Source organism: Apaloderma vittatum, unplaced genomic scaffold (genome assembly GCF_000703405.1).
Source record: "Apaloderma vittatum isolate BGI_N311 unplaced genomic scaffold, ASM70340v1 scaffold13568, whole genome shotgun sequence".
In the NCBI taxonomy this organism is placed as follows: Eukaryota; Metazoa; Chordata; class Aves; order Trogoniformes; family Trogonidae; genus Apaloderma; species Apaloderma vittatum.
The window spans coordinates 1-24,754 of NW_009729123.1; the positions used below are offsets into that span (position 1 = coordinate 1).

General features: G+C 47.5%; 1 protein-coding gene across 1 annotated transcript; it reads right to left on the reverse strand.

The window, feature by feature from the left end:
- Positions 1-2,311: 2,311 nt before the first annotated feature.
- UBN1 (ubinuclein 1) lies at positions 2,312-24,378 on the reverse strand. Its single transcript, XM_009874339.1, has 17 exons — positions 24,139-24,378; positions 22,293-22,379; positions 20,465-20,560; positions 20,057-20,191; positions 19,547-19,650; positions 18,659-19,097; positions 16,039-16,109; positions 14,633-14,762; positions 14,291-14,409; positions 13,620-13,748; positions 12,615-12,758; positions 9,520-9,570; positions 8,330-8,372; positions 6,784-8,010; positions 5,313-5,565; positions 4,901-4,990; positions 2,312-2,364 (listed from the first exon to the last, which is right to left on the reverse strand). Exons 1-17 carry the CDS (start codon positions 24,376-24,378, stop codon positions 2,312-2,314), a joined length of 3,411 nt encoding a protein of 1,136 aa, XP_009872641.1.
- Positions 24,379-24,754: the final 376 nt, after the last annotated feature.

Genomic DNA, 24,754 nt, shown 5'->3' on the forward strand with positions numbered 1-24,754 from the left:
AGAGTAAACTGCAGCTCTTGCACTCAAAAGGAACTGCTGTACTAAGTGCGTGCTGTGGGAGCCTCGCCACCCCACACCGTCACGAAAATGTTGCCTCGTCGAGGCTGAGATGCCAGACCCCCAGCTCCCCATCCACTGCCGGGTCTCCGCGTGGTTCTGCCTTGCTGCAACTCTGGCTCCATTACCATTCACTCATAGCGTGTAAAGAAAAAAAAAAACAACATATAAAAAAGAAATCCCACAGAATTTCCACCAAATAAACATTTCCCTGAGGCAAGAGGCTTCACTAAATTCCTAGAAGGAGGGCAATTCTGCTCTGGCTGAGCACATGGGTGCTTCCCAGCAGCAGCAGCATTCAAGTGAAAGCAAAGAGAGGGAGTAGAACCAGTACCTCGAGTCACTCGCTGAGAGTCCCTGTAATCCTGCCGGGGGTCTGAACCCTTTCTTCAGCAACCATTGAAGGTGCAAAGTACCTCTCAGGATTAGGCCTTCAACGGGAACCACGTGACATCCACCGCTCAGAGTCCCGCCAGTAACCGCTGTGCTTAAGTCTGAATAACGCAAGTTCTGTTCTTTGGCTCTTTTTGCTACGACCTAGGTATTTTTCTGTAAACAATTTTTAAATCGGAGCTGCTTAAAAAGAATACAAATGGAAACACCGATCTCGGGAAATTATTTATCAGCTTCGATTGAAAACAGTCCATCTTGGATCTTACCAGAAACGGGGAAAACTAAAGCAGTTATTTGCTGGTATATTCAGCGTCAGCATCCTTCCCCAAAGCTCAAGAAGGAAGGCTGCAAGCCTCTGCTTGAAATACCAGCAAAGTCGACCCGGATCAGCGCTATCACTGCACGATTCAGATGTGGCTGTGGGGGCTGGAGAAAAGGCAGCCTGGCGAGGCAGGATAGAGCAGAAAAATCCAACCCCATAAAGCTCAGATGGAACCACAGCCTGCCCTTAGCTCTGCAAGGACTGAAAGGGGGTGCTCATGAGATATATTCAGAGTTAACAAAAAATTTAAAAAGAAGAGGCACACCCCGATTCAAGATGGTCCTCGTTCCTGCAGCCGTGACAAGCACATGATCATAGTGCAGAAATCATCGAGGAGAGCAACAGGACTCTCTGGAATTCATTCGGCTAGTAGTGCGACCTCGGTTAATCTCGATCATTCCCTCTGCCCACCAAAGAGATCACAACTGACGACCCTAGGAAAGAATGGCTTTAGGGGAGGGTCTGGAACCCACTTGCACAAACTCGGATAAGAACTGGTGCTCTTGCTGGATTTGGTACTGCGTTTGCAGTCACCAAGACACCACTGAAGTCCAGACAGTGCAGCTTTTTTTTGTGTGTTTGCTTTTTTTTTTTCTCTTTTTTTCTGATGTGCAACCATAAAAAGCTCTATTAAATAAAACAGAATACATTTTTAATACAGAATGATTAAAAAAGGGCTGAGGAGCACACAAAATAGGGCTGAAATGTGTGTCGCTAGTCCATTCTTGCTCCACCATAAAAGGCACTGGAATTATGTCTTCTTATCAATGTGGCATGCCAAGAAGTGTCTCATTCGATCCAATGCATTCGATGGTAATGAGGATAAAACTGAGCAGGAAAAAAGCATCCCTTTGGAGGAAAAAAAAAAAAAAGAAATCCCAAACTCAATTGAAGTAGAATTCTCAAAGTCAATGACTGCATCTGAAAGTGTCTCTTCTAAAGAGGGGAACATCAGCTGGTTTGTTCGATTCGCCACACAGGAAATGTAAAGTCCTCTGATTAACTATAGCACAGTTACACCGTACAATTGAAAAGTTCATCAAACGTCTTCAGAAAGCGCTGGCAGTGCTAGAATTATCCAAGTAAATCCAAAGCAGAAGAAAGAAGCACCTTTCATATCCTCCCACTGGGAGACCAAGGAGGTAACTGGACTTGGAGGTACTTGGCAGATCTAGACAGAGGTGGGCGGGAACTCACCACGAGAAAGCCAAGACTCCTGTGTCTCCCCGTGAGTTCTAACTCCTGCCAGTGCCAGGGAATGCGTTAAGGGCAGCAGCAATAAAACAGTGCTACAAAATGCTTCTCTCGTTAGGACATGGCTCAAGGTGGCCCTGTTGTGTGGGGGCTTTAGCTCTTAAAGCCTTGGAGCAAACGCACCAATGAGTTCCTCATCACAGTTCAGTCTCTCCAGTTGTCATGAGAAAAAGAAAAAAAAAAAGAAGAAAGAAAAAGAAGAAAGTCACAGCTGGCATCCAAAGTTTATGATCTGTTCCTCTTGGTTTTATCCCACGTGTGCTCTAGCACCCCTCCTTGCAGAGGTCACAACTTGCGCTGCTGTGCATTGGACCCTTTGCCGTGAAGCTGAGAAGCATCTGGAAAAAAAATAAAATAAAATAAAACCAAGTGGGGAAGGCTGTTTGGCATCAGCTCCCGGGAGCTGCGTGCAGCTGGCAGCCAGATTGCTCCGCACAGGAAGACCTGCTTCTCCCTTCCAGCCCCGAGGAATCGGAGGGTAAGAGGAGACATCTCACAACTGGGAGCAGACCCGTCTTTTCCGCAAAGGATGGACACGGGAAGCACTCAGGGTCTCCTGCGGCCTCCCAGCAAAAGCACAAATTCCGTTTGTTGGTTGACTCGCTAGCCTATGCCCTTCTCAGAGTCAGGCTACCGTGTCTCCCCATCTAGGAAACTAGAAATACACGGTACTGGCTGCCTTGCATCGAAAGGTGGTTTGAAGTAACGCCATTAGGGCACCTTTGCCACTGCAGAAAGGTCTCAGGTGCCCAGTGATAGCCAGAGGAATCACAGGAATCTAACGACTGAAGTAACAGAAAGGACCAGACATGGAAGGAGAAGAGAAAATGCACAGAAAAGAGGAAAAGAAAGGAAGTTTAAGGAAGCAGAATTTTTTGTGGAGTAATTGAAATCACCACCAGGCTATGATGAACAAACAAGATGTGCAGTTAAGCAGCAGCAGCAGCACCGAGCAGCAGAGCAACACCACCTTCTCCAGGACAAGGACAGTTCTTTCCATGCAAGAGTTCAGTCCCAGCACGTCACGCCTCTAAAGCGAGCAGCCAGCACCGCAGCACCAGCACGCAGGCACCTCCACCAGCAAACAGCCGTGACGACGCACAAGCAAGCGCTCGATTGTTCCTTGCTCACACACTCGCTGATGAATGCGGGCAGAAGTACTTTCCTTTAGAATACCGACACTGCCCTGCATTTGTCGCAACTTCCCTAAGCAGCTTTCCGACGGAGCAGCGCAGCCATGGCCATCTGCTCATGCGGCCAGCCCTCATTTATGAGGCAAAACAAATTAATACATTTTAAGATTATGGTAGCCACTTAAATATCCACTGAGTTCTTCTACAAAGTGCCACAATTGATACTATTGCCAGAGGTGACAGCACCGAGCTCAGTCTCCAATCTCTGCATGAAAACACGAGTGAGAAAGCAGGTCCCTGCTGAAGCTGTCACAACGATGAGCTTTTCTGCACTTAGTCCTGGTCACCTTTTGGCTACTTGCAGCTTCTTGGCACTATGTCCTGCTTTACAGAAGCAGTTCATCAAAAAACGCTTTCATCGTAAGCTTTATAAACAACAGTGAAGTAAGCACTGTAAATTCTCTTGAATAACTGGACAAAGAACTCCTCCTCAGTGACGCAGAACACATTTCGCACCTCATGTTCAAACCAAAATCAATGACTTCCCTCTCCAGTAACTGTCCATTTAAAAATGGGAAGGGTCTGCCACAGCAGTGATTGCTGCTAGTACCTCCTCCTTCTGCTCCACTGCATTGGAGAGGCCTAACAGCAAGCCTCAAGCTGCTTCAGCAAAACAAGCAAAGACAATGAATTCTTTGAATTTTCACCAGCACACAGCACTCCCTCCTTCCTTCAGCAAACGGGCCTTGGGCTCACTGGTCGTGGGCATTTTACCCCATGATCGCAAGAGGAGACCAGATCAGATTCAGCAGGTTGTCCGTATGTCTAATGGGCTCAGCGCCCCAAAAGGAGGCAAGCCCACCCACTCCTAAATCAGGCTCTTACTGCCCAGTAAGACAGTCACAACAAGAGCAGGTACTAAGATGCCGGCACTGAACTGCTTGAAAGCTAAAGTGCACTCATTCAAGAAAGCAGAAAGAGCAATTACCAACAGGATAAGCAATGCCCCGAAGCAGATGAGCTCGATCTTCTGGCCCTGCGTTTGTTTTCTAAATGCTCCACGGATCCCCCATATTTATCTGCTTCCTCGACAATGCTACATATTTACAGACGCTCACAGCCCATCAGGCAAGAGAAGGTGTTCTTCAGAAACCTCGTTTTACGCACTGCTTCTGCAGGTATCAAACTGAGGCAGGAACAGGCTTAACTGCAGAAGTCACCCCGCTGTCAACACCAAGTAAAGCAGTCTCCACGTACACTACAAACTCGTCGCAAAGGAGATGCAGGCAATTAGCTGAGCGCACAGACACAGTACGTTCTGGTCTGACACATTTTTATATAGGTCACCAGTAAAAAAACTCCACAGAGACAGAATATTCATTCCCTGATGGCCCTGATAGACTGTGCCTAAACACGCAGGGCTTTCATACTGGCAGGGTAATTCTTCACCGCGACGCAAGCAGCAAAGCCGAGTACCGCTGGGAACCAACACCTGCTACAAGGACTGAGGGCTCATCGTTACAGAAAGGCACAAGTTTGCCCCCGCTAACTAAAAAGCGAAGGACACAGAGGGCTAACGTCTTGCGTTGTATCTTGGGGAGGCCACGTGCTTTAGTGACAACAACTTTTAGGTCGGACAATGTTGACAACTACTTCACTCTCAGCCCTAGATGAAGTATCCGCTGAGATACAGGATGGCTCACACGACGCAGAAGACAAACACGACTGTCTGACAAGTTACCTGGCAAACTTTGCGGTAAATGAGTGGACAGGGCAGAATGTGGGAGTGGCGCTGCATGGTGGGGGCTGGAGTGCAAGCCAGCTAGAAGACCTAGAGAGAAAAACAAAAGAAAGGAGAAGGAAAAAAAAAAAAAAAAAGAACAAATACACATCGAAGATGGAAACAAGCAGAGGAGCTGCAGCAGTTAGCCTAGAGCTCAGCTTCCAGCTATTGGAAATTCTGGGCTAGCTGCATGCCCAAGGTTCTCCAAATGCAACTGCTGGAGCCATAAATGCACAAATTACAGCATGAAGCAACAACAAGAGAGATGGGCTGGTCAGCAAGGGGTTAACACAGCAGAGCATCGCTGCTCTTGTTATTTCACAGCACAGGCACAAGTAACAGACACATGTGAGACCTGGATAATACTCACTGTGGCCAAGGCCGTGGTGGAAAGTTCCCGGAGCAGGTCCCGTAACTATTGCATCCTTTGATACTCCTGCTTTTGGGGAGGAGTCTGAACTGAAGGAGATGACATGAAGAGGGAAGGAATGAATAGGAGAGATAATACCTAACGGGGTGGAGCTCAGGGCAGCTGGCAGCTTTGGATTGCTGGACTTGTAGGATGGAGCCAGTACACTTAAGGAGGAAGAACTTGTTAGCAGCACAGCTCCACTAGTTCCTTTCTGAAAAGTGACAGAAAAGGTCAGTCAGGTGGGGGAAAGCCAAGACATTTGTACTTAAAGAAGATCTGCCAAACATGGAGTCCTCGAGAATTTCTCCGTGCAAGAAACACCCTCTCAGCCAGGGGCCGAGAGCTGCCAACTCTTGAGTCCATCTGGAGGTGCCTGGGACACCATCAGCCCCGCTGCTGGATGTTCTCCTCTTCCATCCTTCATATCACTGTTGACAAGGCATCAAAGTTTGGGGTAACCCTGCACCCAAAAACATTATTTGAGATCACTCCCCCTCAGAGAGAGACATCATCGGGGAATGCTTTTCAGCTCGCTCTCTCAGTAACAGACACTGCCAGCTGAGCAGCGTACAGTTTTCAGGCCCATTTACATCCACTCACTTAATTGCCCTGCTCTTTCCACATGCCACAAAAGGCAGCAGGTATAAGCAGCAAACAACAAATTAAAGCAACAGGGCTAGGAATGATTCCTTTTTTGCTGCAAGTGAAAATTAAGGTCCTTATGCCATTAAACACAATGGCTGAATAACACAACAGGTAACCCGGCAGTCCTTTATGTGACCTTATGTGTCAATGAACTGTCAGACCCTGAATTCCATAGCATGCTGCTGAGCTCGATTCCAAACACCACTTCTGGGAGTAACTCGGAGCAACAGAAAGCAGAGATAACCCACAAAGAAATTGGGAGGGCTTTTTGAGTTTATAGCCCAGTATTCTACAGGTCAGTTGTGAGAAAAGTGGCACTAAGACTAAAATCACTTGCAATTATTTAAAGAGGGTCAAGTTTGCAGAACTAATGAACAACAAATTGTTATCATTTTAGTTCAGGCAGTGATTTTTAGGTCTTGTGATAACTTGCCTTACTGCACTTTCTCCTGACCCAAACAGGAGCCTTACTGTCCCTGTAACTCGCCGAGTCAGAGCAGGAACATTACGCAGCCTATGCCAAAACCACAGTCTGGAAGGTATCACAGTATTTTCGCTTAGCTTTAAGCTGAAAAGGAAAGCTTAAACTCTGGAGTGCGAGCCCATGGCAAAGGCAAGGACTTCCCTAGCGTAAGAAGCCAAGATCCAGACAGTCATTCAAGAATTTCAGGAAACTCTTTTGAAGCTATCACTTTAACAGCAGGTCTGAACAAATCAGGAGATGGCCTGACACAATGCCTCAAGTTCTCCCAGCTTTCAGCTGGGCCTGCACTCCCTTCCTTACCGTCACAGAGGTAGAAGATGCGGTGCTGCTAACAACAGCTGGCTTTAGGGAGGAGGTCAGCAGTTTGGCCACCCCTTGAGTGCCCCCACTAGAATCTCCGTTTGAGCCTCCAGGAGGTGCCACCAGAGTCAGCTTCTGCGAAACAGGGGTCTTCTTCACCAAGGAGCTCGACGACGGGCGGCTGGAGGCCTGGCCTGAGGAAGGGGTCTGCACACCGGGCAGCAAGCTCCCAGAGGAGCAGCCCTGGTTTGCAGAAGCTCCAGACGAGGAGCTGCTGGAAGAAGCCCCGTGCTTGGAGAGGGAGCCAGAAACAAAGGGTGATTTGTAAGATTGCCCTGAAGAGCTAGAGCCACTTGAATGCTTTCCTGTGTAGCTGAGAGATGATGAGGATGAGCCCGAGCTCTTGTGGGAGCTGCTGGAGTTTTGGGTGCCACCAGGTGCCGCAGAGGAATGGAAGCTCTGAGCTTTGGTTGATGACTTGACCTGCTGGAGGAGGGAGCGCTGGGGCAGCGGGGAGGAGGACTTGGGATTCTGCAGTTTGACAAAAGGAGCTGGGGAGGTGAAAGCTTTCTGGAGCTGGCTGCCTGAGTGAAAGACCTTCACCTGAGAAGCCGGCACTGCGGTGGAGGTCTGAGGCCCGTGGCTTGGCCGGACCAGGCTGTGGTGTTTCTGTTTAGCCTGGTGTGCATCAGGAAGGATTTTGCTGGGGGAGGCTTGGCAGGAGAGCTCTTTGTAATTAGAGTTCTCTGGTTTTTTGTCTTGAGAAGACTGACCCAGGGCCAGGGCCTGCTCAGCTAAGAAATTTAGAGGAGACTGGAGGGAACCAGAGGATGATGTAGGGGCAGGGTTGGACTTTGGAAATGTCCTCTTCTCCTCTGAGGATGCAAGAGCTGGGATCTTCTCTGGTGGAGCTTTTGGAGCTCCAGGAAGGGTAAAGTCAGGGCTCCCTCCTGCTCTGCTGTTCAGCACAGCCAGTTCCTTAGAGACTGCTTCCAGGGAGGAAGTGGGATTATGAATTAAATCCTCATCCAAGGAGTCATCCATGAAGGTAGCAGGAGTTACAGTGCTGCTGCCTGCTTGGGCTGTCCCAAGGGACAAGAGTTCTCTGGTTTGGGCACTGATGCCCAGAGCTCCTCCCTGGGGCTCTGAAGACAGAGCTAAGGTGCTGCTTGAGTGCACTGAAGCCACAGAAACCGATGTCTTCTTATCTGGCTTGCAAGAAGATTCCTGGAACAAAATCGCAAGACAAGGCAGAGTCAGGACAGAGGCTAAGTTTACTGCTGAAAAGGGAATGTTCCTGATTTGGGGATAAAAGGCAGAATAAGCATGTTCTGTGGCTGCCAGCCCCCTGCCTCCCTCCCAGCTGCTGCCACCATCGTTTTTAGCTGCTGTTCTCATCATTTTTTCAAGCCCAATACTGACTAGAGCTATTTCACATTACAGCTTCCTTGTACTTCATGTATAGCTGCAAGGCTCAAATACAGAATTTAAGAGGGCAGACTCTAGGTATATATTAACCACAAGAACCAGAAAACCAAGAACTCACCTTCACTTTCACCTTAGTAGGAGCTATAACTTTCTTCTTCGCCCTGTTTTGAGGGAGACAAAAGAAACACGGCTCACTAAATGCCCACAGAGAAGCACCTAATTAGGGAGCACGCTCGGGCCCTGTTAATGATGATCCAACGAGTCTTTCACAAAGAACCAAGAGAACAGAGGAAGCGTCTCAGGTTGCTAGGATTCAAAATCGTACAACATTTGGTTGCTGCTCTAGGAAGCCCCAACTCCCACAGAGGGTAACGAATTAGGGAGCGGAGCAGAGTCCTGAAATGGGAGCAGAACAGCAAAAAGCATACAGCAGACACATCCCGCACCGGCTGCAGGGCTACGAGCTGCTACAGAAACCCACGACTGATCTCACTACAGCAATACCCCAGAGAGAAACTGATACAGAGACTGCTTTGGAGAAAAGTTACACATTCCTTTTGGGTTCCCAGAAGAAGTCAAGGATGCAAAAGCATCTGCCAAATTCACAGCAAATAGATCATTCAGTCTGGTCAGATGCAATCTCCGGTACAAGACATCCCTGAGCTGCTGGAACAGCATGGCTGAGGGAAGGATGACTGCGCTCTATTTCAGACTCTCACACTTCCCGTCGCTCAGCCAGTGCCAAGAACGGGACTGTCAAACAGACCTCAGCCTAAGCCTCTATCATCATCTGTTACAGACTGCCAGCAAGATCCACGAGACCCGTTGGCATTAAAGCACCTGCCCAGCTGGATTCCAATGGCTCTCTCAGTTTGCCTCCCATAAGCCTGTTGCACCCATCTTCACTAGCTCGAGCCCGTTGTACCCCTCCTTTAACCAGGCAACAAGAAAGGGGGAATCCAGAACCTGGTAAAGACCGACTGAACAGGTAGTGCTGGCATCAGACTCATTTTTACCTCTGCCTGCCAGGGACAGCGCAGAGGCCTGACTCCAGTCTGCTGAACAAGGCCAGGAGGCAACCTGGCTTCCAAGTTCTTATCTTTGAGCTTACTGTAAGGCTAAAAGCACCTCAGGAAGGCTGTTGTTGGGAGATGTCGCACACAACTACTCTCCCTATACATCCCCAAAGGAAGCAGCGCCAAACTCTCTGACGGGAGCCAACCTCAGGTGCTCCTACGTGATCCACCCAGGCCCCGGGGAACGGAGTTCACCAGTTATCACTCCAAAGGAATGCTGCGCGATACTCACAGGACTGATGTGAGGTGTCCGTGTACACGCCTGCTCTCCTTAAACAGTGTCCTAAGAAGGGAAGAGAGCAATGAGAAGTGATATCCAGCAAGACCCAGTAGAGCAGCTGGGATCACTGGAGACAGAGCTGCACAGTACAGCAGGGGACTTAGCGAAATTAAAACCCCAGAGAGCAAATAAATATTCATCTCTTTTCCAGGAAAATCCTCCTGAACTCCCCCAAACAATTCCCTCTCAGTGGAGCTACACTTGTAGGCGCTGGAAAGGCCGTTAAGGCAGTTATTGAACAGTAACTAAGGAAAAAGCTCTGCCAGCTTGAAAAGCCGACAGCCAACTGGAGAGGCAGTACAATCATTCAAGCTGGGTGTTACTGCTGCCACAGATCACCCAAGAGCCGGCAGATCATCCAAGAACTCTTCACCAACTTCAAGGGAGAAAAGTTGCCTTCACCTGCCTCAGACACAGCAACATGGACGAGAAGCCTTCGCACGTTGCTTGCCTCTGTCACCTTCACATCCCTCAGCAAACAGCTGAGGTGACTTTTTAAATCAGCACAAGCATTTCTGTAACAATCAACTAACCACCACCAATAAAGCTTCATCCAAACCCCTTTAATACTGAGGCTAAGTAAACCACAATCTTACACAAACACTAATTCATCTAAACCAGCTGCCACTCAGCTGCCTTCTTAGATGTCAAGCTGAGGAGCTTATAAATAAACTTTCAGTACTGGCGTATCAAATACCTTTTCTGTCTGCTATTAACAACTCGATAAAGGCTTTTGTCATACTTTTCCTTTTAAAAAGACAGCTTATTTCAACCCTGTATTCTGTTAATTGCCTTTTAGCATTAACTGAGGAAACAGAATCATGGCACCGGCTCTCTGAACTCATACACAAACTTGTTGCTCTGTCCACCTTCAGGTTCCTCTTAAAGATGAACTTCTATGATCAATGACAGGGAATTAAACTGACTTGTCCATAAAATTGCTTACTATTCTCCCAGCATTGCCAATCCCACTCCTCTCCTGCATGGTTGTCAGTCTACCCTCTGGTTTTACACCACAAAATCATAGAATCACAGAATATCTCAAGTTGGAAGCAACCCATAAAGATCATCGAGTCCAACTCTAGGAGGTCCCAGCAGGAAAAACCCTCATCCTTGACCTGTTGGAAAGCAATGACAAAAACCACTTTTATTGAGTCACTCTGTAGCTAACTTCACTGGAAAGCCCTCCTTCACTGAGTCTCAGGTGAACATCTGCATGCCTAAGAACAGTTTCACCTACAAACTTGGGGCAAAGGATGGTAACATGCTTTTATTCAGAGAAAAATGGTTTAAAAACCTGGTGAGCTAAGACCCGCAGGCTCATAATATCTTCATTAACTAAGTAGGAATCAGCGCCCACCTCCTGTCATCCAGCTCCCATAGGCTATTAAGCCACACTACAGCCATGCACATCACTGGACTCTCCTGTGCACGTGCAGCTGCAATAAATGGCCGCGGACTTTTCCAGACAGAGCCGTATCGTGCTACTCATACTCACTGCTCTTAAGAACTCATACCTACTTCTTCCTTTGTCGCCCAGGAAATCAAAAAAGCTAATTCAGCAGAAAGAAGACAGCACTGCCCAGCTCTTTAAGTGCAAAGAGATAGAGACTCCAGCAGTAAGACTGTACAGTTGTCCTTTCTTTAAAACTATTGAGCAAAACAAAGCAGGGCAAAAGCTGATGACAGTCGCAGTGGAATGACTCTGGGCAACCTGTAGGGCTCTCTGCAACTGCCGGCATGGATGACTGAGGGCATGAAAGAGCAGGAAACAGCCGTGAAGACACGAGATAGGTAGAGAAACCCACACCACATTCCTGCGTACACTTTCAGATGTGTCTACTGCAAGTCTGTAAGCCCCTAAAAAACCCACAAAACTTCCTGCTTTGCTCTCTTTTGGGAATGCTCTAGGGCAGACTTCCCAAAGTGTCTGATAAAACTGTATCCCTCTTGACAGAGATTACAGATCGATCCTTTGTGACACAGATTCAAGAAACCACAGACCAGTAGTCAGGCTCATGCCAGGCCCGGTTCTACCCTGTGCCTGGTCACTGCCAGCAGCACCCACCAGAGATCAATCTGGAGACCGAGACTATTCGACATTGTCATTTACAACATGGACGATGGCAGGGACCGCACTCTCAATTAAGTTTGAGGGTTACGTGAAAACAGGGGGCAGAATACATTGTGAGGGCAGGGCCTGCCACTCACAGGGACCTCGACAGGCTGGAGAAAGGGGCCAACACAAACCTCATAAAGTTCAACAAAGACAAACGCAAAGTTCTTGCAGCTTGGGATAGAATAACCCCCCACAGCAATACAGGCTATGTGGGAGCCTTGCAGAAAACAATCTGGGGGTACTGGTGGACAAGCTGAACATAAGCCACTGCTGCAAGGGCGTGCTGCTAAGAGCCATCTATGTACTGGCAGGTACTAGCAAGAGCACAGGCAGCAGTTCAAGTGCTCACTCCCCTCTGTTTAGCACTTGTGAGGTCACATCTGGATACAGTGTCCAGTTTTGAGGTCCCCACAATATAAGAGAGATGTTGACAGACCAGAGATGGTCCAGAGCCACTATGGTGGCTGAGGAACTGGGACACAGGACAGACAAGGAAAGGTTGAGGGAACAGGGCTTGCTTAGCCTGGAAAATGAGAAGACCAAGGAGGGATCTAATGGCAGTGTTCTGCTACCTAAAAAGCTGGGGATGGGGCAGGGAGCCATGAAGAAGATGTAGCCAGACTTTTCTCAGATGTACGTAGTAAAAAGCAAAAAGAGGGAATATTCAGTTCAGTGCAGCAAGGGGAATTCTGATTGGAAATAAGGAGAAAAGACTTAGTGAAGAGAGATTAAGTGTCAGAACAGGGGCCCAGAGATGCTGTGGTAACCTCCATCCTTGGAAATTTCCAAAACTCCGGAGGACAAGGCCCTGAGCACTCTGACCTAACTTTGAAGCTACCCGTTCTTTGAGCAGGGGGTAGGACACTAAGGACCTTCCGAGGTCCCTTAGGACAAAGAATCCCTGGAGTACAACTTGATTCTTGCTCACCTGGCCTGCATCCAGCCTTTTGGCCAAAGGGGCTTCACCTCTCCACTTAGGAAGGTCTTCACATAATCCTCTAGAGACTGAGCCTTATTCTTGTCAAGGTCATAACCATCCAACTTAATCTTCACCAAGTGGCAAAGCAGCTCCCTGAAGAACAGGAAGATTTCAAATACAGTTACGTGGATCAACTTTCCCCAGTTGGAGGTCGTTCTCTTTCTCCAGGCCTGGAGAAATACACCAAGACACGCCTGGCTCTGTGTAACACCTCCCTAACAAAACCGACCCTGTGCTGCCTCTGCAAGAAAGAGGAAGGGAAAGGCACGTTCCTCGCTCTGTGCGTGCACTCACATCGATGCACCAGGGGAGAAAAGCCTTGTTTCCCCTTCCCACTTTAATCTCCTGAAATAGCAGAGGTAGCAAACTGGTGCCAGAATTACAGGAGTCATTAACAACCCACAGAACTGAATCCCTCTGCCAACCTTCAGGCTGAGAGGCAATGAGAAGGCAGAAAGTGAAGCTTGTTTTTGTCACCTATGGAGCAGCACTCCAATTTGTTATAGAGTAAGATGAAAAAGAGAGCAGGATTCTCCTTTTTATCCTGTGTCAGTCTCCCCATTCTCCCAGTAACCTCTTCTTTGTCAGATCCCCAGGTGCCAGGGGCAGCAACCCCCGTTAGCGCTAACTGCTTTCTCAATCAGAATCTGGGCTTGTTAAGAGTCTAGTCTGTAGGATTTCAGCATTTCAGCTGAGTTCCTTCTTTTCCACTTCTCTCAGAGTTGGCCTGTGCCTGAAATCAGCTTAATTTTGCAACTTATAGAAGGGGGAGATTTAATAAATGCAACGGTGGCTTCTATAAACAGCACAGTCTGCCACAAACCTCCAAGTTGACTGTTACTACAGGTGATCAGCGCTGCTCTGAGAACAAGATACAAACACCAAAAGGCTTCACTTCCAGCTGCATAGAATAAGCCAAGTCACAGGTTCACTTAATGTCTCAATCATGCAAACCTGATTTCATCATTCCATTGAAATCTTTTTCGTGGTCCCGCGACACGTTTCCCTCCCTTTTCTTCATCCTCCTCCTCCTCAGAACAAGCTCGGTCTCTCTGCTCTTTGTCCTTTTCCTCTTCCAGCATCCTAAAATGGAGACGGAGACAATGTGGAAGTCATTGTGTTGGAGATTCAAGGACAGGATTAAGTATCTCCAAATAGCATTACTCAGGGCTCTCAACAGTCAATCACAGAATCATTTAGGTTGGAAAAGACCTTTAAGATCATCGATTCCAATCACTGAGAACTCGTGCAATGGGAAGGAGGCCTAAATCTCCTGCTTATGGTGCAAGCTAAGCTCTCGAGGTTAAGAAATCTCCCAATACTGTGTAATAGAGACCATGGGACTGATCCAGGCTTACTCTTCTCAGACTGCCAGCTTCCTAAAGATACGTCCGCACAGAGGCGAAACACTTCAGCCAAATTCTGGTCCCATCAATGCTGCTGCAGTTGGCATCATCACAGATAGCACAGAGAAACACACAGTTTAATTAGGCCAATTAACGCCCATCGGCAATTTTTGACTACAGGACAAAAATCAGTGGCAAACTTCACGAGAGCAGCCTACAGGTCACAGGGAGCCTGCTGAGAAGAGCTACAGATCTGTAACAAGTGAACAAGGAGCTTACTTGGCAAACTTGGCCTGAGTATGAGCTTGGCATTCCTCTTGGTACTTGGCCATCTGCTCTGGCATGGCCCTTCCAATGGCTTCCTTGAGCTTCTGCAGAGGCTCCTTCAATCGGCCACCCTAGAGCAAGTCCAGAACAGACTGAAGTTCCATGTGGCATGTCCCAGCCGAGACACCCAAATCTGGCGGGTCAAGTCCTGGCCAGTTCTGAACCCACACCTCCAGCTGCTGGTGCTCAAGCCACACTCAGCGAAGGACACCACCACGCTGGGCAGACAACCATGCTCAGGACATCGGGAGTAACGCATACACGAGACAGGGCTGCGCTGCCAAATTCACTCACCTGTTCGTAGAGATAAAGCTTACGGGCACGCTTGACCAGGGTGTCTTTACTGCACGGGAAGAAAGCAGCCAGGTGGGCGTATACCCCTGAGCGGATCTGGCTATTGAGCTCCCGGGTCTGCAGCTCTATGCTGAAGAACAAGACAAACACAGTGTTGGAAAAGGACCCGGCAAGGGTTCTCTAAGCAACACAAATGCAACTGGGATGCAGGGAGAAAGGGACAAAGTACAAGCCAAACCACATGACAGTTTTTTCGATTTTAGAATCGACAAAATCTAGTCCTTTAACCTAGGCAATATCTTTTAATCTAATTTCAGAGTATCTGGAAGTGGAACAAAAGGATGCCATCAGCCTCATTTATTGGGCAGTTCTCCCTGGCAACTGAAGTGCGGGAGCATCTGGCAATGAAATGAGAGGTGCACACCGCTTATGGCAGACACTGTGGTGGTCTAACTACATTAGCAGTGTAATATAGAATCAAATTTTATCCCTTGGGCTTGAGTTTACTTCCCAGTGAGCAGGTTAGAGAGGTCAGCATGTGCCAAACACATCTACACAGTTGTTTAGGAGATGAGCTTTTTAAGCCTCCTCCCAGTGTCAATAACAAGTGTAAAAGCCCCTGACTCTATGGCAAAGCTATACAAATCTATCTAAATCTCTTCTGAATGTGGCTCAAGTTATCAGTCTGACAACAGATGAGGACTATTTTGCAGTTGGTGCTGAAATGCTGAGAGGTGGTAATCACCACTTGAAATGAGAGGGAACCAGACTCCCAAACTTCCCTTTGGCAATTCCCTTCAAGTGCCTTGATAAACCTTAACGAAATTAAAGCCTCTGTGCAAGTATTATTACACTGCGATGATCACAAAGCTGTGTGTGTTCGTCAGCCTTCTCCAGGCACTTGAAGAAGAATGAAGCCATTATCAACAGCTGAGTGAAACAACACTGACATTTCTATAATTGGTGGACTCAAAAACACGGAGCAGTAGTGGAGTTACACCAGTCTGCACAGACAGACAGTTGAACACAGCAGGCTTATCCCAGTTGTAAAATATTTCATATAGCATCTAACTTAAATAGCAAAGAACCCGCTTGACATCTCTGACAGGGAGAGATTTACTGCTCTTGGTCAAGCAACAGTCACAGGTCAAGTGACCAAATTTAAGGACACAGATATCAAGCATCAGGCTGAGAACAGGAGGCCTGGATACAGCCCCTTGAATATTCTCCTACCTCAGTTATACATCATATTTCACCTGAAAGCCATTACTCAGAGACTTTCACGCAGAACATGCCTAGGATAACATGAAAGAGCTGTACAAGGACACTCTCGTGACTCTAGAGTTTACCAAAAATGCTCTGTCTAATATTCTCCTTTCCCACTCTTCTCTCCTGGCAGCACTTACTCCAATATGATGTTGTTGATATCCTGAGTGAAGAATTTATGTTTGCCTTCTCCCTCTGCAGCTCTGGCAGCCTGGAAATTAGCAAACAGCACAAGTCATCATCAGTTCACAGGCAGAGACAGGCACGAGCAATCAAATGTTTTTTAAACCCTTCAGAAATACTGTAAAACAAGGTGCTGCTTTACTCCACCGAACTCCACACCAGCTACCTGCTGCAGGTGGGCTAAAAGCTGCCACAAAAGACAGACAGAAGGATTGTGTCCTCTCCTCTTATACCTCAGTTCCAGTCCAACTCTGACATAGGAACTGGTAAGACTATGTCCTGTCCATAGACCTTTCCAATTCTAGAGTCAAGTGCACTGGAGTTTCTACACTGGAGCGAAGAATCTTCCATTTAACAGGACAAAGGAGATGGCTTGGTGGCAACTGGCTTCCATGGGTTTCTTCCCACAGTTTTAATATAACAGCTCTGACGTGAAGTTAAGATGAGCATAGAGCTTTTCCTGGAACAGGAAAGATCATTCTAGTCATGTTCAGGGAGGGTCAGGGATACTTATCACCAGGCTTTCTAGAGCACTCTGGACACTAAGCAGAACAACTAACCAACAGAAAGAGCAGCAGCCACAGAGGATACGTTATTTCCAACCAACACCACGGAAACTAAAAATCAGAAAAGTCCTGTTCAGGAAGCTTCCTGAGCTGTGACTGCAGCACACACTGCATTGCCCAAAAAATCACACCCATGAAAAATATGTCCAGTGGGAAAATAATTCCAAGATATGAATGAGTAGCAGAAAGTTGCCAAGGGCTTTCAGTCTCTTCTGAGTGGGGATGTAAACAAAGCTCGGATTCACCATGAGGCAACACATTGAGCTGGTGATTCCTTGCATGGGAAAGGAGATCAGGAGCAGGGTGTGATTTTGAAATCCCCTGATTTAACACTCCAAAGTTGAGGCTGGTAAGCAATTAATTTATGCCCAGAGGGTGTACATTCCTCTCTGTCAGCAGCAGGTCACAGACAGCTGGCAAAATCAAAGGAGAATGCTCAATGCTAAATAAAGAGAAACCTCAACCCAAGAATTCTGTTAGGAAGACAAGGGTTAAGGCCAAATCAGTTCAAGTAGAAGAGGAAATGCCTGGAGGCTCCTTTTAACTGTGGAGATGCTCCCACCCACCGGGATGGAAGAGACCTGGCACCTCTTAGTTTCTCTCCGAAACAGACTTCATGTCCCAAAAATCCTAACTGACCCAGAGGCTTCAATTTGTGAAATCCTGTATTTCTCCTCCTCCCTGGTTTCTCTTCTTAACATACACAGTCCAGTAGCAGGAAAATCTAAGCAGGAAAATCTGCAGGTAGGCTGCTATTACGCTATTTTGCAACAACGCAACAATTAACTTGATATCATGGGAGCCTCTGTAATATTGTCCTTTAACCACAATATAGGTCAAAACCAGCTGCTCCAGTGTTTTCTGTTAACAGACTGAATAGCAAATAGAAACATCCATGAAGAGCCCGTTCTTTTTATCAGCTTTCTTGAACGCCTCCTTCTCTCCCATCTGCTCACCACAACTGTAAACACAAAATTTCTCAGCAGAGGGCGGTTATAAGGAAAGCTTCTCTTTAGCAAGAGATGCTTAAGTAACGGATGCTATAAATAGCTGTGCCCTAGAAGGCAGAACACACACCACCGCAGAGGTCTAAGAGCAGTGTCTGCGACTTCAAACGAATGTTTAAAAAACAACGGTAGTAGCAGGAACAAAACATCATGGCATTTGTTGACAGGCTAGTGCTGACAGCCCCACAGTGAGCCTGAAAGCACGCAGCTTCAGCACACCAGGAGAGAGATCCCCAGTCAGCACCCGATGCCATCCCACTTCTCCAGAACAGTGCTTCCCAAAGTGCACCACAACATTTTGGAGAAGATGCGTGAATCTCACAGGCTACCACTCAAAAGACACTTCTAAAAAATAATATATTTCACTCCCTAACCAGTACCCCAGCCCTGTGATGGTAAAGATGGGTAAATAATCCAAATTGCCGGCTGCAGCTCCCACGGGGAAGAGGCCAAATTGTGCCCAGGCTGCCTGTGTACAACACGGAAATGGTTCTAACAAGTCCTCAAGCTCCATCTACAGGGCTTTTCACGCTTTCTCACCCGGTGGAACAGGTAACGCTTTCCAGCTGCCCGCACTTATTTGATGTGCAGAGGACCATACACCACTTCCCAGGCACTGTCCTGCCCAGCACACTGAAACTATTACAGCAGAATCTGTCCTTCAGCCTCATTAGTTCCCGTTTTAATTTGACTCCCGTTAAATTGACTTGGGAAATTACCTCTGGGATCAGGCCCATGCTTTGACAAGAGAGGTAAAGAAGCCATTCTGACAGATGCGATAGCGAGTCCTACATTCAGTAGATAACAAGGTCAAGGACTTTTTGACATGTAAGAAAGTAACTTGGCTGTAAGAGAAAACCGTGTGACACAAAAGGTGCGATCCCAGGCATCACTGCAAAACCCCAGCAGAAGTGTGCTCTATCTCTGGGTGAAGCCATGCAAATCGAGCTGTCCCTGCTCAAGCAACCACACAAATCTACCACCCCCACAAAGAGCTGCCCTACCTGAGCCAGTTCTTTGATGCGTTTCTCCAAAGGGGCTGGCAGGCCTTCAGGGAGGGATGGCGGTTGCTTGAAATCCTGCTCCAAGCCTGTCCCGATCGGATCACTCCCATCCTCCCCATCGGGAAAGGGGCTCCCTTCTGGGGATTCGCTGAGGAGCCGCTCCAGGTCTAGATCAGTTAAGCAGTCCATAGCTGTTGCTGCCTGAAGCAGGTCGTTATCGCTGGCATGGCCGAAGAGTGAGAGCAAAGGGTCGGACATCGCCTCTGCCTCCCTCGGGGCTGGAGGTTCTGCTGCCGAAGGAGTCGCCCCTTTCTGCTCTTCATCTTTTTTCTTCTGAGCATCCTTCTCCTTCTGAAACTTCTTCAGCATCTCCTTGACACTAAGAGCACCAGAGTATTTCTTCTTCTTCTTCTCCTTATTTGCATTCAATGCTGTAAAGCTGTAAAGAAAAGTACAGAGGAGGAAAGGGAACTGAAATGAATATAAAATGAAGGGGAAGAGAGGAGGATACCTTTATCCCAGTTCACTTCAGCCATAAACACCAATCCCCTGGAAAATCTGAGCCCCTTAACCAATTACATCTGAAAAAATATTCTATTGCCTCTTGAGGTCTTAAGGCCCTGCTGCTTTTTTCATCTTGGAGAAGGCTATCCTTCCTTACTGTAGAGAGGTGATGGAGCTTAAATCATCTCCAGTGAGGTACGCTCTTATTTAGCTACCTGTGCTATTCCAGCAAGGAAAACTGGGAAATGCACAAACAAGTAGTGCAGAGGAACTAAACTTAAGCCACCCCTCCACCGCAACAGGTCCTACTGCAGCGTGACAAAGACCACCCCGTCACCCTGACGCAAGTTGTCGAACAGCAAGCATTCAACTCCCCCTTCTTACCCAGCTTTCGGAAACTTGGACTTTTTGGATTTCTTTTCCTTGTCGTAAGAATCATCTTTCTTTTTCTTCTTAATTTTTTCACCTCCATCTTTCAACTTCCGCTTCTGGAGAGGGTTAAAACCAAGTCACAATCAAAGCATCTCCTACATGCTTACCTGCACCCCCAGAGCCACTTCGGGACCCTCTCCCAAGAATTTGAGAACAGCTGGACGCATTAACCCAAACCTGACACAACTATCACCACGGTTTTGGCACACTCTGTCTTCAACATTTCAGAGTGCACCTAGCTTTTACAGCAGAGATGATCCCATCCATTAAGGGGAAGGGATGTCAACTGTTCCTGGCTCTTTCCCCTTTTAGCCACTTCATTTTAGTATTACAAAAACAGGACTGTCTCTGACAGACATTGCCACCAAAGAGGAGTACCAGTTTCCCAGTGGTAACACTTTTCACGCAGTAAATCCACCAAGCTCTAACAGAGGAAATAATTGAGAAAGCCAGCTTGCTGACCTTGGGACACTTCTTCTTTTTCTCTTTAACATACTCATCTTCAGATTCAGATGCTTGCCGAAACTGCAGTGTTCCTGAGTTGATGTAAAAGCCTCCATACTTTGTAGTAAGAGAAGCTGGAACAAGCTCATCGTACTGCAAATAACAGAAAACAATCTATGGGCACTGTAAACTTCAGTACTTGATCCTGTAGCTGAGCTGCTTGGAGAATGGAATGGGATTTAAGCTCCCCCAACAACAGACAGGGCTGTGGGATACCCAGCATTCTCCTGCCACACAGTTGTCCCAGCATCTCTCATTCCCAGCCCTGGCACACTCCTGGCTCGCTCTCAGTTCAAGTTCTCCCCAGGTGTCAGCTCAGTCACCCCCCAGGCTTTTACCTACCCTCACACCCACCCCAGTACTCACAGCTTCAGAGTTATCGATGAAGGAGTCGGATTCATCATATCCATACCCCATATCAATCAAGTCCTGAATACGGTCCTTTCTACGTCTTTTGCCACCCTAAACAATAAAAGATTGACAATGTGTTGATCTTTCTTTTGCAGTTACCGCAGGGATAGCCACGATACAGGACACAGACATTGGCTCCAGTACAGAAAAGGGAACTGGCTCTTTTTATCTCTTAGAAGTGGCAGAACCAAACCAACATTAACTCACATCAGTCTGCAATCTCAGGATATGGTAAGTCCTATTTTAGGCCTTGTCATACGGAATCAAAAATGGCACAGCCAAACGAAACGGAATGCTGACCGGCCAGAGAGGCTGAGTTTGTGCTAGCAGACTTTACATTCACCTGGGTCTGTATCTCTTCAACATTTTGGCCAGTGCAGAGATGGATTGTTCTTCCATAACCGCTATATAGCCAGCACAAGCTTGGTACTACATGTATCAAGCACACATGCTGTGCGTTAGGGTGACCAATAGGTCAAATTCCTATCACAAGAGAACACAGCAACTCGCTATCCAAAAGTGCCAGTTGTAAAACATAGTGAAGCTTTGTTGCCATCTACAGAAGGGAAGCGAGAGGAAAAACAGAAAGGAAAAGGGTAAGACTGAGCAGCATGTCTCCTGCTACCCAGCGCCATCCTGTCCTAAGGGCAGCAGACTTGCCAGAGCACCTGCCCTGGTTTGAGCTAAAACAGAAACAATTCTGTCCAGTGCTCTTACTTTTCAGCTCGGTCACCTCTAAGAGGCTGTGCTTTCTGAAGTTAACAGCATGTTTCTGCAGACAACGTCTGCTTCTAGAAGTGATAACACCTGCTGTTTATAGTTTCTACCCGAGATTGGGATGCTGAAAGGCTCTTGTTTATATTCGCTCCTCAAACAGCCAAGGTCACTGCTAAATCTTGTGTGCCACCTTGGCAGTGTCGGGAGGTTAAAGGGTCACAAATAAGAAACGAGTCACACCTCTGAGAAGGAGAGGTGACTGAAACCTGACCAAGTATTCCGTTCCATACATGACATACTCAGTATAAAGCTGAGGGTTCGTGGGTGTTAAGGTCTCTTCTTCAACAGCTGGAGTTTGAGGAGGACTTTGTCCATTCTCCTGCCTTCAATCTTGATCCACAAGTTCCTGAATCCACCTCCTGAAACCAGTTCACGTCTGCTGCTAAGCCTGAGGCTTGCCTAGTGGTGCCTGCTCTGCAGCACACGAGGGGATTGCCATTGCAGAGTTGGGTTCAATATCAGGTGTGTATAAATGTCATTATTTTCCTTTTTTTTTATTAGTACTATCATTGTCTCATTAAAGCTGTTTTAGTTTTCTTTTCCAATCCACAAGTGTGTCTGCTTTATTCTCTTTTCCCTTCCCCTTTGGGGAGGGAGAGGGACTAAAAAGCACATTCCTTCAGTGGCCAACCTAGTCCAAACCCTTGACAGCATCGTCCTTAGAGACTTCACAGATTACATCGTGCCACAGCTACCAGGCCTAGAAACTAATTTTTGTTTAAGAAAATTAAATTTTATAAATTACAGTAAGTTACTCGCCACTACAAGCGAGAACATTGTTGATTTCAGTCAGGTTCCTCTGATTTAAGAATGTATCTGAACTATTTTTGTGGACCACAGCCCTGAGACAGAAAAGGAACACTGAAAACAGCACAGTCCAGCCAAGATAAAGAACTGCAGGAGAACAGGAATGTAAGACCCAATGACCATTAAATGCAGCTGGTCAAGAGCTGAACAGCATTGCCCATTCTAAGCGATAACACAATATAAAAAAAGAAAAACATACGTATTTTTCTTCAAACTTCCTAGCAAGAGCCTCCACTTTATGCCTCTCCTTTTCGTCATCATTAAAGGGATCAGCAGGGTCTTTCTTCTGTAGAAATAAGAGAGACAAAAACATCAGATTCAATCCTGTCATGCTGCCACCAAAACCCCAGGCACTAAACCCAGCAAAACTAGAGCATCCAGGCAGAAGCTCAGACAAATCAACCTTTCACACAGAATTTAGGTCAATATTGTTTAATATCTTCATCAATAGCACAGTCAGTGGATCAAGGACACACTCAGCAAGTTTGCCCACGACAACGAGCTGTGTGGTGCAGTCGACACACCAGAGGGAAGGGATGTCATCCAGAGGGACCTGGACAGCCTGGAGAGGTGGGCCTGGGAAAACCTCAGGAAGTTCAACAAGGCCAAGTGCAAGGTCCTGCTCCTGGGTTGGGGCAATCCCAAGCACAAACAGGCTGGGCAACAAGTGGATGGAGAGCAGCCCTGAGGGGGAAGACCTGGGGTTGTCAGTGGATGAAAACCCAGACGTGAGCTGCCAAAGTGTGCTCACAGGCCAGAAAGCCAATCGTATCCTGGGCTGCATCAAGAGAAACGTGGCCAGCAGGTTGAGGGGGAGATTCTGCCCCTCTGCTTTGGTGAGACCCCACCTGCAGTTCTGTGTCCAGCTCTGGGGTCCTCAGCATAAGAAAGATGTGGAGCTGCTGGAGAGGGTGCCAAGGAGGCCAAAGATGCTCAGGGAGTGGAGCACCTCTCCTGTGAGTGCAGGCTGAGAGAGTTGGGGCTGTGCAGGCTGGGGAAGTGAAGGCTCCAGGGAGACCTTATAGCAGCCTCCCAGTACTTAAAGCAGGCTTAGAAGAAAGATGGAGACAGACTTTTTAGCAGGACCTATTTCCAACAGGACAAAGTGGAATGGTTTTAAACCAAAAGAGCAGAGATTCGGACTAGATATACGGAAGAAACTTTTTACAATGAGGGTGTTGAAACACTGGACCAGATTGCCCAGAGAGGTGGTAGAGGCCCCTTTTGTGAAGTGTTCAAGGCCAGGCTGGACAGGTATTGGAGCAACCTGATCTAGTGGAAGGTGACCCTGCAGGGAAATTAAGAGTAGATGACCTTTAAAGTTCCCTTCCATCCTAAACCCATCTATGACTCTGAGAGTGTCTCTGTGTTTTGGGTGGTCTCTCAGCTGTACCCGTCTCTACTTCTTCCAACTCTCAAAACATTCCCCCCCCAGCAAAAAGCAGCATGAATCATCAAACTGCCTGCTAAACAGCTCTGAAAAGGAACAGTAGACATGACTAGAATCCAATAAACTTTCTTCTCATAGAAAAACTTTCATCATACAGAAGTTTATGTGCCATCTGGAGAAATGGCCTTCAATGCACAGACAGAATGGTCAGGCCACATCTGAAAGCACCACATCCACCACACAGGAAGAGATGCTCAGCATGTGAAGCACAGTAGAACCCAAATAAAGATACAGCATCAGATCACAGAAGCACATCTCCATTTAATGGTCTTTGGAGAATAGCTCCTGATAGCTGCTAGCAAGTCAGGTACTAAAAATCACTTCAGAAGAAGCAATTCCAAAGTAAACAGGCATTACATCCCACATTCTGTCACCAACATATCACCTTTCTGATGTCACATCCCAGCTAAGGCACAGGAGTGAGACAGCATGGCCTGACAACAAGAATCCCTGCCTTGATACCAGTTTTCCTGCCTGACCACCCTCCTCCCGCTTCTCAGCACCTCCCAGCCAACTCTCAAAACAGCAATATTGAAAAAGCCTCTGAAACCTTCAGATACGACACAGGTCCCCCACAGGCCACAAGGACACTGACCTTGTCTCCAGAAGAACCACCTTTTACTTTCCCTCGACAACTCTTCAGAAGGTCTGGGTAGAAAAATTCTGGACAACGTTTGTGATCTGGCTCAAAGAGAGCAAGCGTGATTCGAACGGATGTCGCTGCTGGTTCGGAGTCCTGGGGCTGCTCTCCATCGTCTTTCCGAGATCTTTTCAAGAAGCTGCTGCTCAGTGGACCATGAAGAGTGGTGAATGAAACCCTGTGGGGCTCTGTCATGGCTATGGCCAAGTCTTACCAGTCCTCATGGCGTAGTTCTCATTGCAACAGTAAAGGTCTGCCCCAGCTGCACGGGTACGGACTTCGCTGTCCAGTTAAGGATAACGGAGAACGCTGGTAGTGGAACAAGCTGTTTGATTTCGAAGTTTTGCCAGGAAACGGCAAAGGCCTGTTCTCTGCAATCATTACAGAGAAAGAAAGAAGTCAATCCTCAAAGCAGCGTTCCCTCCAACGCTGACAGCCTCCCCACACACACACACACACACACACGCTGTCACTTCTCTCCACCCTCAGGTCTCTGTCTTCGAACCACGGCTAACGGCCGAAGGAAACGCAGTTGCCAAGGAAACCAAACCTCCCCTCCGGACCCGCCGGG

What these genes read in the sequence shown, in the direction of transcription:
- UBN1 (XM_009874339.1), bottom strand. Translation starts at nt 24,378, where the DNA reads ATGACAGAGCCCCACAGGGTTTCATTCACCACTCTTCATGGTCCACTG. An exon ending in GTGGTTCTTCTGGAGACAAG is followed by an intron (nt 22,380 to 24,138) that starts GTCAGTGTCCTT and finishes TTATTTCTACAG; the next exon opens with AAGAAAGACCCTGCTGATCC. An exon ending in ATCAACAACATCATATTGGA is followed by an intron (nt 14,763 to 16,038) that starts GTAAGTGCTGCC and finishes CTTGTTCTTCAG; the next exon opens with CATAGAGCTGCAGACCCGGG.